The sequence below is a fragment of the Catharus ustulatus genome, chromosome 3 (genome assembly GCF_009819885.2).
Source record: "Catharus ustulatus isolate bCatUst1 chromosome 3, bCatUst1.pri.v2, whole genome shotgun sequence".
Classification (NCBI taxonomy): domain Eukaryota; kingdom Metazoa; phylum Chordata; class Aves; order Passeriformes; family Turdidae; genus Catharus; species Catharus ustulatus.
The window spans coordinates 29,457,839-29,471,058 of record NC_046223.1 but is presented as its reverse complement, the minus strand read 5'-3'; the positions used below and the strand labels follow the sequence as shown (position 1 = coordinate 29,471,058).

Sequence of the window (13,220 nt, the reverse complement as noted above, 5' to 3'; positions counted from 1 at the left end):
CTCCTTCCTGCGCCGGGGCTCTGGGGCAGAAGGAGCGGCGCTCTGGGTGCGGGGTGCCCTGCCGAGGAGGGCGCCAGCAGCCGGGACTCGTTTCTCAGCGCGGTTCAGTGTCGGGGGAAGGGGAGGGGGGAGGGAGCGGCGCGGAGCGATCCGGGCGGTGAGGCGGTTTATGAGACGCCGCCGGCGGGCGGGCAGGACTCAGTGTGAGGCGAGCCGTGCAGCGGGCAGGTCGCGCAGCGTGCGCCCCGTGCAGCCCTCAGCTCCCACCGCACCCCGCAGCCAGGCCGGGCCACCATGGTGAGTCCCTGGGCACGGGGCAGCTGCGGGGTTCGGCGGGCGCTGCTACGATGCGGAGGGATGGGGGCGGCTGAGTTCGGCGCGGATGGGGGGCGGGGGGGAGGGGGGGTTTGGCCGCTGTGGGGCGAGGTCGCCTGCGGAAGGGTGTGGGGGGGATGAAGTTGCCCCTGACCGCGGCCGGCGGGCGCAGGCTGGGGCGGAGGGTCCCGCTCGGAGGCGCCATTTGCGTGGGAGGAAGTGGTGGCGGCGGCGGCGGCGGGTCCCGCCCGGGTCCCTTTCCCGCCCTGGGGCGTTGGTGCGGATTCAAATCCAAACGGCCCCTGGGTCGGCGGGAGCGCCGTGAGGCGGCGCCGGGCGTTGCCGGGGGGAGCGGCGGATAGCGGTCCCTTCTGGGAGGGGACCCGCGGTCCTGGGAGGAGGGGGGAAAGGAGCTTGCCACGATGGCACCAGCTCTGCTTTCTTATCGCTTCCTCCCTGCTCTCGGCGTGTGCGGCTGAATGAGGCTGCCCGAGCTGTCCGGCTCGCTAGCGAGGTGTGCTGCGCCTGGTCATAATAATGCACTGCGGAGCCCTGCAGCTTCTGAGCAGCATGATGATGAGGGGCAGGCTGTGCCTCACTGCACCATCGCCCTCCTCGCTAGACCTGTTGTCAGCTCGCGTTAGAGCCCCTGTCGATTCCATGGTAGCGCCATGCTGTTGGTGGCTCTGTTGGACAAGGGATTATTTGTGTTGTTTTTTTTTTAAACAATTTTTGCTTCTCGTTTTGGTCATTGCAAAGGACAGTCCTGCTTTTTAAATATTACTAACAATGCGTTTATAATTGTAATCCGCTGTCGAAATAGAACGCATTTTGTGAAATGGGAGAATGGTTTCAAATTCAGTCTGAAGGATGTGAGTTTAGAGTTTGTTGGATTTTTAAAATTAAAGCAAATGGATACTGAGAAGCTACTAAAAGGAGCAATTCTGTTGCAAAAGCAGCGCCAGTGACCAGTTAGTGCTATCTCTGCATTAAGAGAAGATGCAGTAGAGTGGAATTGTCTTTTCATTCATTATGTTCTTCTAAGGAGTCAAATGACTGTCAGCTCATCATGTCTAATGTGAACGATGGCTACTTAAAATTTGGGGTTTTTTAAAATGCTGTCTCTCGGCAAAGACATTTGGTGAATAGAAGCCTCAATTTATTCTTTAGCTTGAATTGTGAACTTATACAGCAAATCATCCATAAAGCAGGGAAAAAAACCCAGTGAATGTAGCAGCAAAAGACTTACTGCATTTAGTCATCATCTGTACAGAACCAAAAATGGAGTATCTTCAAGCAAGGTCTCTGTAAAAATGGGTGTGTCCAGGAGGCACAGTGACACTTTAAATGTGGTTATAGTTCATCCTGACAGACCAGACTGGCTCAACATGTGACTGTCCAGTGTTGCCCATGCTAGATAAGACAGAATGATTTGCTCCCAAAACAAGCTAACCTACCATAAACCTAATTTTTAGTCTGTGTAGTCTGTCCTGGTGGTTGTTCTCTAGTTAGTCCTGCCAGAAGAGAGGTGTCCCTTCAGATCTGATGCCTGCGAAGTGCACCGAGGAGCCACATTTCGGAGGGAAGCTCACCTGCGTGCCGTTCGCTGGTAGCTCTCCATGGGCGGCGTTGGCCAGCGCTGTGGAGCAGCTCCCAGGGCGGCTGTAATGGAACGCTACCTCTAGAGGCTGCGTGTGCCACAGAAACACGGCGCGCAGCAGCTCCAGCTCCCCCGCTTTCCTAGGAGCTCTGGATTCTTTGTCAGGCCCTCCGCGCAGTCTGGGGGTGGGGGGATGGGAGCTAATGCAGAAAATGAAAGTGCTGCAACGTGAATCACAGAGAGCCACGTCAGAGCTGTGCTGGCATCAAATGGGGGTTTCGGGTGGGTCTCGGCCGCAGTGAAGGGCATGTCAGACCTTCAGCATGGGCACCTCGCACGCAGCATTTGCCCGCCCGGTCTGGAAGTTACCTTGCGCTGGTGAAGGTGTGCGCGCTATTGTGCGTATGGTGCACCATTATCGAGAGCTCCGGGAGGCCCCTCTAGGAAGGCCACAGTGGCCTGCCTGTAAGTGGCAGGCATGGTTCCAGGCTGCTAGCCCTCCACCTGGGTGGCTCGGGAGGCAGGGAGCTGGCAGGCTCGCTGGCTCCGCCTTTTACTGCTGTTGCGCAGCAGTGCCTGCAGAGCCCAGCACTGCAGAGTACAGATGGTGTTTGTTCAACCTTGCCCCACCTCCCCGCTTATCTTTCAACTGCTCCATACCTCTGTCTTCTAATAAGCTTTGTGCTCTTCTCAAACACTGTACCTCTTACAGGTATTGTCAGAGCTCTTCCAAATTCATGGTTAGGATGTGTTAAGTTGCTGGAAGAGTTTGTCTTTATGAAGAAGGAAGAGTTTGGGAATGCTAAAAAACATATTGCTATGTCATGTCTCCATATAAAATTGTTTATATAAAACAGTATGTGATTCAAGTTGGTAATCCAAAAGTATTGACCTAAATAAATGATGTTCTTACTGCTTAAATCTGATCTGCAGTTTTCTTCAGATATAAATATCTTACGGAAATGTAGCACATCATTCTCTTCACTCAAACAATAAAAATGTAAATAGCATGCAAAGGTATGAGTCTGTGTTAATGATGCTCTCCAGACAAGTGAAAATCTGTTTGGCTTCTGTTAAGTGACCAGCAGAAAGAACACTTCCATCCTAAAGCTTAGTTTTGGACTGGTTATATTCTCAGCAGTGCTGCTACCGTGCTAGTCTTTTCTAACAAAAAGTGGAGCCTGCTTGAGACTTCTTCATACAGCAGAAATGTGTAGCTGCCAGTACCTTTTAGAAGTTCCTCACTAGTGTGGTTTTGATTCTTAAAGTAGGTGAGCCCCAGCTAGTCTGTGGCCTTTATGTTGGGCTGTTGCTATGTTGCGTGCATAGAGGGTTTTGTAAGCACTTAGCTCTTGTACAAGTGCTAGAGCAGCCACCTTACTTCTGTCACAGAAACAATAACCAGTGACTGGTAACTTTAAAGTTCACATGCAGTATAAACATGTAATTCAAATTGAAATTGGCAAAAATTGACGGGTATTATAAAAACATTTTGCCAAGTCTTTCCCTGACAGATGCTAATGTGTGGAGAGACTTTAGTGGGCATAGTTAGTGACAGAAAATTTTTCAGTCAATATTGCAGTAATTATAAAAAGGTTGCTGCTTAAATGGTCACAACAGGAACAAAGCTGAAAAAGCATAGGTGAATTTCAGCAGTGAATATACCTTTTCTGTATTTTAGTGTTTTTTACTCTTCAGTAAAGGGTTCAAGAAGCTTCCCTGAAGGAAGTATGTTACCTTGTTACTGCAACTGAACTCAAACTATCCATAATTTGTTTTGAAGAATCAGCTGATTTGAGAACCTAGGGAGAGAATTTCTACAGTCTTCAAACATCTTGGTGTGACCTTTCAAGAGCAAAGTTCATTTTGGGTTTGGCCTGAAAAGACTGATGGTTTTCATTGCTATCAAATGTAATGGATTCAAAACTGATGAGAGAGGAAAATGAGATATAAACTGGAGTTTACCCAGCTGTTACAGAGATTGTCTTGGACCACAGAACCTTCCTCTAGTGGCCCTGTTGCCTTCTGCTGACGGTATAGGAAATGGTCTGAAAAAAGTGTAGACAGCTGTATGCAGCTGAAATGACCAGTGTGGACTGAAGCTGGATTCTTGTCTTTTACAGCCAGATCTTGGGCATGAAGCTTCATGTTAATCAGGGGATGATTTAATTCTAGTGAAGAGTATATTTTTCTGATTTTAGCTAGTCTGCCTTAAATTTGGCATTTGGAGGCTACTGCTGCATTACTGACACCTAAAGTGCTTAGTGGTGAAGCTGAAGCTAATACTGTGCTGTGTAAATGAGTTTTTTAAAACCAGTCTGTGCTTTTAAAGGAACCTGTGTGCCTTGAGCTTGCTAGTGCTGCTTGGGTTATTGATTGATGCACGTGGTAATCTCTATTACTTGGGTGTATGGGACATTGCAGGGTCTGGAAAGGATGATAGGCTGCCAGTTCTTACTAAGCAAGCAATCCTGACGACTTTTGAGCTTTATTAGAACTATTTCAGAATGCTATAGATCAGCTCTGAAGAGCAACTACCATACTCAGAGGCCTCTACAAGTCTGTTTTACTTTGCCCTGGACTTTTGCTACAATTATAATCTTATTTTCTTTTATTGCAGGCTGATCAACTGACAGAAGAGCAGATTGCAGGTGAGGTTTTTATGTGTAGTGTTGCTACTCCTACTTGACCTGGCACATCTCTTAATCCAGGGACAGTCTGTGTTACACAAGATATTTAGCTTTCTTAGATATTAAAGTGGTATGGTGGAATGTTTTAATTTGTCACCTGATTTTTAAAGGCTTATCTACTGTAAATGCACCATGGATATAATGAATTACAGTTATATAGCTAACCAATCCCCACAGCTTTTCTGGCTAGTAGATTGGTGATTATTCTTCTCTTACGACTACAGAATTGTCCCAAGTGCAGACTGAAAGCGGGGGGATGGGACACAGGGGATCACAACAAATCTGGTGAAGGCTTGGAATCTGCAGTACTTTTTTAACAGAAGGCAAAAATAATTTACTTTGCTGTCTCCTGTCATCAGAGATGTTTGAGTGGCTCTTGTTGTTGACAGCAGAGACTGGCTTCATGATGACAACTCTTGATATTCCATATTTGGAACTGTATTGTGGACTTGGACACAAGTGTGTGTGTGCTGTTCTGATGGTCTGGCACTTGCTCTGAAATGCTTAAATAAATATGCATCTGTTGTATTTTGGTATTTGACCCCTAGAAATGGGTTATGTGCACTGGCAGCAGTCTACTAATGGCAAAAAGTTTTTCTTGTCATGTCTCCTACTTATGCAGGCTGCACACTTACCTGTCTCACTGTTCTCAGTAGACTGATCTTATTTTCAGTAATATATGTGACTTAAGCTGGTAATACAGAATTCAGCTTTGCCACAGACATTCAGGAACTTCGTGGTTTTGATCTGACAAGTGTATAGTATTAATGCTAGAAAGTCTTAATGCGCATAACTGTCATGTGAAATTATTTTAGAGGATGTTAGGGCTCTGCTAATCTAATAGTGCCAGGTCAAGCATACAGAGAACAGCCTCTGAGATACTTTTTAACTGTGGTGTAGCTCTTGAAGACACTGTATTAAACAGAAGCGTCATTATGAGCTGGTTTGTTTTTGCCATAATTGCCAAATCTGAAGTGTTAAGGGCATGCTTCTGTAGCTTTTAGACTTTAGAAGCTTTCTTTTACTCAAAGGAGACTAATTATGGTTTTGTGGAAAGTCCTTAGTCTATTTACTTGTTGCCATGGTAGTGTCTTACAAGTAAGCGCAAGCCAAATTTAGTTCAACTTCAAATTTTTTTTTTTCTTCAGGAACTGGCCTACATAGCTTAAGGGTTTTGTGATCATTTTAGTTAGAGCAGGCTTCATCAATTGTCACTGCTGTCTTTCCAATAACAATTCACTGTTCCAATTGTTAATTGTAGAAGCTTTATTAGTTAATGTAACTAATTATGGAGTATAAACAAGAAGCTTATTAACACTACCTTGGGATGAGTGTGAATTTTAGCTATTCAGTATTGATCATACAGTCCTCAGAGGCAAAAGTAAGTTTTGATGAGCCTGTCTTTCTGGAATAGAGGCTTTCAACTGCATGGAATGAATAAAAGTATATCTTAGTATCCAGTATAAAATGGCCTGCCACTTTCTGGGCAGCTGTGATGTTTTGTTAAGCAAATGTATTTGCAAGTAAACCGTGAACCTCAGATGTGAAGACATAAGCTCAGTGGTGTTGTGTGAAGGAATCATTCTCTGTACTGCTTAGGAAAGGTTGCATCTACCTTGTTTTGCTATTGGAGACCAGTGGTCTTGCATGGGAAGACTCTTAGTGATAGAATTTGAATGTTTTACAGACTGGCTTGAAAAAACTTGAGCCACCACCATTATAATTGAGCTTTCCTGGAGAATGCATAGCTCTTGGTTTGAAGGCAGATGTAGGAAATGGTACTGCAAGGTAGAGACAAATTGCATTATCGTGGCTAAAAGAGGAGACCAGTACTTAAAACAGCCACTTCCTCTGGGCTTAAATCCTTCCCCCTCTGCTGTGGAGCATCACAATACAGTTGTTAAAAGTTCCAGATGGCATTTCCTGTGGAACCCATTGCTCATATAGGGCTGAAGTTTCTTGTCAGTGTAGGTAGGGGTGAAAACCTTCCCAGATTTTGTTCATATGAAAGACTGATACTGAAATCTGAGTAGCTACAACATGTGAGTACTGGCTGCAGTTTCATTCAGTAAAAATTAAAGTTGCTAGGTGGCTCTCCCTTTGGTTAAATGTTGTATTACAGAGGTAATGGGGTCAGGACCACCTGGGTGGTCAGATGGGAGAGCAGCCTGAAGATGCTTTTGTCCCAAAGCCAACTGGTCTAGTGAGCTGTCCTTCCCCTGGGCTTCAGAGTTCCAAATGGGCTCTGTGTACAAGCAGGCCTATGTATGGTGTTCACTGTCTTGTTCCTTTAGTGTGCTCTGGTTTTCTGATGGGGATTTGACCATAACAGTGATTTAAAATTTGACATAGTAGAAATAGACATGTTTAAGTGTTGAGGTCCTGGTAGCTGTGAAGAGAACAATTGACATTGTCCTATAAAAGTTCCAGACATAGCTGGCTAAATTGTGTAGGAGTGGATATGGTAGTCCTGGTTCACTGAACATATTAGGTCACTGAAGGCTGCCACTTCACTTGAAAAGGTAATGTGGTGCACAGATGTTTCAGAAGCTATGGTTAAAAGAACATTTTGACCTAGGTTGTTAGAGTTTACACTGTTGGATTAGCATGTCTTTCATGGGGGCTGGAAGTAGTCTTTTTCTCGTGATGCAGGATGCTTTTCAGAAGGGTGGAAAGGCTGAAACCTTGTAACCTTAGAACAGAGTTTTCATTTGCAGTTTGATATGGAGAAGTGCAAAATAAAGAGGATTTACTTTACATGCTGTATAGAATCAAGATGTTTAAGGTGCAAGGTATTGTTTTATAACCTTATGTTGCAGGATGCCAGAATTGAGTTGCTCAGTAAACTTCGGTTTTCATAGGTGCCTTCACTAGCCATGGCTGCAAATCCTCCAAAGCTATGCCAGGTTGTTCTTGCTCTAGTCTAAAATGCATCTGCGTAGGTTGTTACTCCTTTGTTCTAATTACTGGAGGTGGTTCCTGGAAGTGGTTAGAGAAATAATTTAATGCTATTCTGAACTTGATTCAACATTTCAAACAGGAATATGCTCCTAATCATCAGCTTGTGTTATTTTCTTTATGATTTATAGCTGGTTGTTTCTTAGCCTATTGCAACTTTGAGTAGAAGGGGTAGAGTTGTCCTTTGAATGGTTCTTTCCAGGTGTTGAGAATACACCACTAAAATGCCCATTTTGTAGAAATCAAGTCTTTGAAATTTGTGTGAGAATTAAGTATTACCCTTTTTAAGCAGGGTCATTGCAGTTCTGCTTTCACATGAAGGATGAACTGGTTAACAGTGAAACGTTTTGAGTAACACTTGATCACTTGACTCTTCGTGAAGATGCAACTTTCCCCTTTTGAGGTTCTTCCATGATAGAATGTCAACTTCTCTACTAGGATTGACCCAAAAGCATTTTCTTCCCTGGTGTGAGAGCTTAGTCCTAAGAAACCTGTTTGTTGCCTGCAAGATAATTGAACACTAGCTCCCTGCCAAGACTGTTTGGAAGGAAATATAGATACAGGTTGTTGTATCTGCTTGTTTCTGCTTTGTAATTTATATATACTGGCTTGAAACTGTTTCTGCTGGTCCCATGGTAGCTTTGCTCTCATTCTGATAGGCTAAACAGTGGGGTTGGCTCTTGGAACACTTCAGACTTCAATGTAGAAGAGTAGTGGGATTTTTCCTGGATGGGATTTGACTGTGTGACTTTGGTGTTGTAGCTGCATTCATGAACTATAAGAAACTTATTTTTACAGTTTAATTTTTAACACTTGTCAGCTTGTACTCACCGAAAGGGTTTCAGAGTATGAAGTAAAGGCTTCGTTCAGGTCATTCAAAACAACTTTTACTATGACTAATTCTGGTCTGGGAAACCCACCATCTGGAAAGCTGGCTGTATGGAAGTGTTGAAAAGACCAATTCTTGGAAGTGTTTCTGATTTCAGGAGTACCCTTGAGCTGATGAGTTGTCCAGAGCCATGATCTCAGATGGCTTGAAAGCTGTAAAGGGATCTGAAGTCTTCAAGGAAGTAGACAAGATGCTCATGCCTTACTGTTATGCGTGTGTGAGCTACCACAGTCCAGTGAGCTTGTTTAAGGTCTGTGGCCAAAGACAGATGGCATGGATTAAAACCAGCTCCATTTTTGGACTGGACAATTAAACATGTTATGCTTGTATTAATATTCCTGGCTACAGTACAGCCATTGTAGGGGGTTAAGAGGTAGTGTTGCAACACAGCAAAGCAGTCTTAGAACTAGTCAGAAACATTTCTCTGAAGGCTGTTTCAGGATACAGTAGGGCTGAAGCCGCTTTGTAAGCAGCTTTTCAGGAATGAAGACTCCAGTGACTTTCCTCCTTGAACAGTTGTGGTAGCATACAGTGTTCAGACATCTGTGTCCAGCGGAAGTGGCTTATATTGAGAAACTTGGGTGTAGTTTGGTCTGATTGTACCTTTTTCCGTTGACTCATCTCCTCTATTAGTAATAGCAGTGCTATTAAGCTGTAGCATGTGTATTTTTAAAGTAGCATTTTCAATTTTCTCATAGCAATTCCATATTGTTTCATGTTGAGATGCAGTTCCTACCAAGGGTGTGGATCATTGTAGTTACAGATAGCTATTTCAGCTCCATGTTAGGAACCCTTATTCAGGATAGAGGAGTAACAGACATCTGAGTCTTTTGGAAATGGATAACCTTCCATCCTAATGTAGGTCAACATGTGGTTCATCAGTACACTGGTGGGTGTGTTTTCAGATGCTGATGCTGCTCTATTGCCATTGCAATTGAGCAGTGTACCAAAATTTTCTTAGAAGATTGAAATGCAATTTTGTGACTTGCAACAATCAGTAGCAGTGAATTTTTTTATTATTAACATTTCAAAGCTTAAGGGATTAATTTTTTTGTTTGTTTTGTACAGAATTCAAAGAAGCTTTTTCACTATTTGACAAGGATGGTGATGGTACTATAACTACAAAGGAGTTGGGGACAGTGATGAGATCGCTTGGTCAAAACCCCACAGAAGCAGAGCTACAGGATATGATCAACGAAGTAGATGCTGATGGTAAGAGCTTTACTAATAAGTAATCTAATAAAGTGCCTAAACCACGTTTTTCTAACAAAGTGATTACCTTTCAGGCAATGGCACAATTGACTTTCCAGAGTTTCTGACAATGATGGCAAGAAAAATGAAAGATACAGATAGTGAAGAAGAAATTAGAGAAGCGTTCCGTGTCTTTGACAAGGTACTGTAATGTCTACCTGGAATATTTCTGTAAAAAAAAATAGCACTGTGCTGTGCTTTCTCACAGATCTGAGGGGTGTCTGCAGTCCTGTCATAGAGAGCCTCTAGGTTGGCCAGTCATCCTAAAGCAGAGTCTGTAAGGTTGTAAGGGCTGTAAGGGAAAAGTCAAATGAGCTGTCAGGATAGTGATGGGTTACATGATTTAAAGTAGTGCTCACTGTGATACTGAAATACTTGCAGATGATAGGCAGGAAATTGTGTTAAGTATTTTAAATGTTGTGTTTTGAGTCTTTCGTGTAGTCCTTGCTAAGTAAATTGCTAAAGGAGTCTGAAGTTACTCAGCTTACTTAAGATGCACCTTGGAGCTGAAAACATGATGTGAGGTGCCTTGAGGGCTAGGGAGGAAAACATCAGTTGCATTAGTATACACTAGCACTTCAATATTCAGTGTCCCAACCAGTACTGGAGTATGTAAAAGTCATCTCTGGAGGTCTTGTGGCTTTGTGCTGGACTCCCATGAAACAGGCAGATCAGCTAAGTAGCTTCTGTTCTAAGAAATCACCATTTGAACCACAGTCACTTGATTTAATAGGCATCCATCACCTAAGAAGTTGCAAAAGGTGCTGCTTGCATTGTTGGTGGTTTAAAAATGTGTCAGAATAGGACAGTCAAAGACTGTAAGGGGTTACAATGCCCAAAGACATTGGACAATGCTGAAGATATGCTTACAGCTCTTATTTACCTTGTGCAAATGCTAGTGGTCAAAGGTGCCGTTAACTTCTTAATGTTCAATTTGCTCTGCAATGTTCCTAAGTTTTAGTTAAGTCATTGGGCCTTAGGCAAGTGTATTCCAGTGTTCCTTTTTCTCCTCCCAGGATGGTAATGGTTACATTAGTGCTGCAGAACTCCGTCACGTGATGACAAATCTGGGGGAGAAGCTAACAGATGAAGAAGTTGATGAAATGATTAGGGAAGCAGACATTGATGGTGATGGTCAAGTAAACTATGAAGGTAAGGAGTTGTTAATTGATTCCTTTTGTGTAGCACTTCTCATGCTTGCTCTTGTGTGGGTGCTGATAGCCACACCAAGTTTAAATAGGGCAGTGTTCAGACAAGTTCATTTGAACACACTGTTCCTTTAAGCTAATGTTCAATTACTATGTACATTGTGTACCTCTCAATGGGTTGAAGTTTGAGTGTTATTGCTGCCTTCATGCCAAAGGCAAAAAAGGACTATTCAGCTGTACAGTGTAAGAATTGACTTGGTAAATCTAATGATGTCTAATGACCATTAGAATAAGCAAGTTGTCACAGATGTTCACATACTGCTCGTACTGTTCTGTTCACTAATGCATGTTGATCTGACTGTAGAATGTCACTCATTTGTCATTAATGCTTTTAAAATTACTTACTAATCAAAAGGGGAAAGCCTCTAAAATATGCAGAAATTTCAAGACTTTCAGAAGATATTTAAATACATTTATTTCATATAAATCAGCTGCAGCAGTAATTTCTTTTATTCCTTTCTTCCTGACATTAAACCGTAAATGAAGTCATGCAAGCAGAAGTTCCTTCAGACAGTTGTATGCAGCTGAGACACACTAAGCTTGTTTTTGTGTTGTCTGTTTGAACATGTTACAAAAAATATCTAGGGTATTTTCAGTTAAGATCTGTGCTGTTTCTGAGGTGTAGGTATGCCTTCCCTTTGAGCCCTTTTTGGTTGTGGCCTAAGGGTACACAGACATCTGTGAGTGAAAAGTCATTTTTATGTACGAGGCTGAAGCTTCATCACTGCGTTTGAGTAGCCTGTTCAGAGACTGGCACTAGAGAGGGTCTGTGTCCCTGTTGTTTCCCGTTGCTCTTTCAAAATTGGAGCAACCTCTGAGGTTCTGGGTTTCCTGTCATTATTGTACCTGAAACTATATTCCAGCAAGATGAATGAAGAATCCTATTTTGTGGGTTCTAAGTTTAAGTGGTTTATGACTAAGCATTGAATCAGTTACTTAAAGCCAACCAGGCAAAATAAAATAGTAGGACTTAAACTATTCCACTCTGGAAAATGAAAGTTCAAACCAACACAATGTCTTACTTGTACACTTACTCAGTTGATTGTTACTTTGTATTTGTACTGATCTTTTAGTCATTCTTGGATATTGTGTTCCCATCTGTAAGTCTGTGGGCACAGGACCCTGTAATGTTTTATCTTGGAAGTAAGCCTGTTTCCTAGTTCACTGAGGGGACCAATTTTTGTGGAAAGGTAAAAGCCTTTTGCCGTTAAAAATAGAAGGAGTTTAGGTGTGATTAGGGGAAAAGGGGACTATCTTGAAGATGCTTTTTGAATGTAACTGAAAATGCAGCTTTGAAACAATGTTCAGCATTAGTAAGGCCACTTCTCAGATCTTGCAATTCAGATTTTTTTTCCTTCAAATAACTCATGCAACTCTTTCCTTTTACAGAGTTTGTACAAATGATGACAGCGAAGTGAAGACGTTGTACAGAATGTGTTAAATTTCTTGTACAAAATTGTTTATTTGCCTTTTCTCTGTTTGTAACTTATCTGTAAAAGGTTTTTCCCTTACTGTCAAAAGATTATGCATGTATAGTAATTAGAAGGCCATTCCTCCATGTTTTTCTCCTTTATCTTACTGTCATTGTTCTGATTTTTGGAAAATTGATCTAAGTAACAAATGTTGCATGTGGCTTACTCTGGATATTTAAGCCCTTCTGCACATCTAAAGTTAGATGAAGTTGGTTAACTGAGGGAACATCTGGATTGTCTATTAAAAAAAGTAGCTTTCTCTAGGAAACTTAGGTATGACTAGTGTGACAAGTTACATAAAGTAAGCTAGGGTTTACCATGCATTAGCTGTTCCTTAGTTAAAGCAACACGCTGGTTCTAGTTCTTGAGTACGTAGGAGTTTTTCTATAGGAGTTTTTTTCCCCTTTCTGTGATGGGAGGATAAGGCTCTTGCAGCTTACCTGCAGGATAAAACGATGTGAATGGGATATATCATGTGGCTAATGCACTGTAAAAGTCATTCTCCTAGCTTACTTCACAGTAACTTGTTTGTGGCCATACCTGTAACATGTTGTTGAAATGTGGAGTCTTAACGTTGTAGACGATTGACAGTCAACAATATGAAACTTAAGTTGCACTAATGCAAAACGGGTGATTTATCCAGGTACTCGTACACAAGTTTTTTTTGTACTGCTGGTCCTGTGCCAGAAAACATTTTCTCCTCTTGTTACTATGCTTTTTAAACTTTGTTTAGCCACTTATTTTCAAAAAAATCTGCTTATGGCACGATTTGCCTCAAATCCATTCCAAGTTGTATATTTGTTTTCCAATAAAAAATTACAATTTACCCATACTGTT

The 13,220-nt window shown here is 42.5% G+C and overlaps 1 protein-coding gene across 1 annotated transcript; it reads left to right on the top strand.

Annotated features, from left to right (window-relative positions):
- Window positions 1–141: 141 nt before the first annotated feature.
- On the top strand, window positions 142–13,215 carry CALM2 (calmodulin 2). The gene is made up of 6 exons (XM_033053689.2): window positions 142–297; window positions 4,536–4,566; window positions 9,521–9,664; window positions 9,739–9,845; window positions 10,720–10,855; window positions 12,301–13,215. The coding sequence occupies exons 1-6, from the start codon at window positions 295–297 to the stop codon at window positions 12,327–12,329; spliced, it is 450 nt and encodes a 149-aa protein (XP_032909580.1). The 5' UTR covers window positions 142–294; the 3' UTR covers window positions 12,330–13,215.
- The last annotated feature ends 5 nt before the right edge of the window (window positions 13,216–13,220 follow it).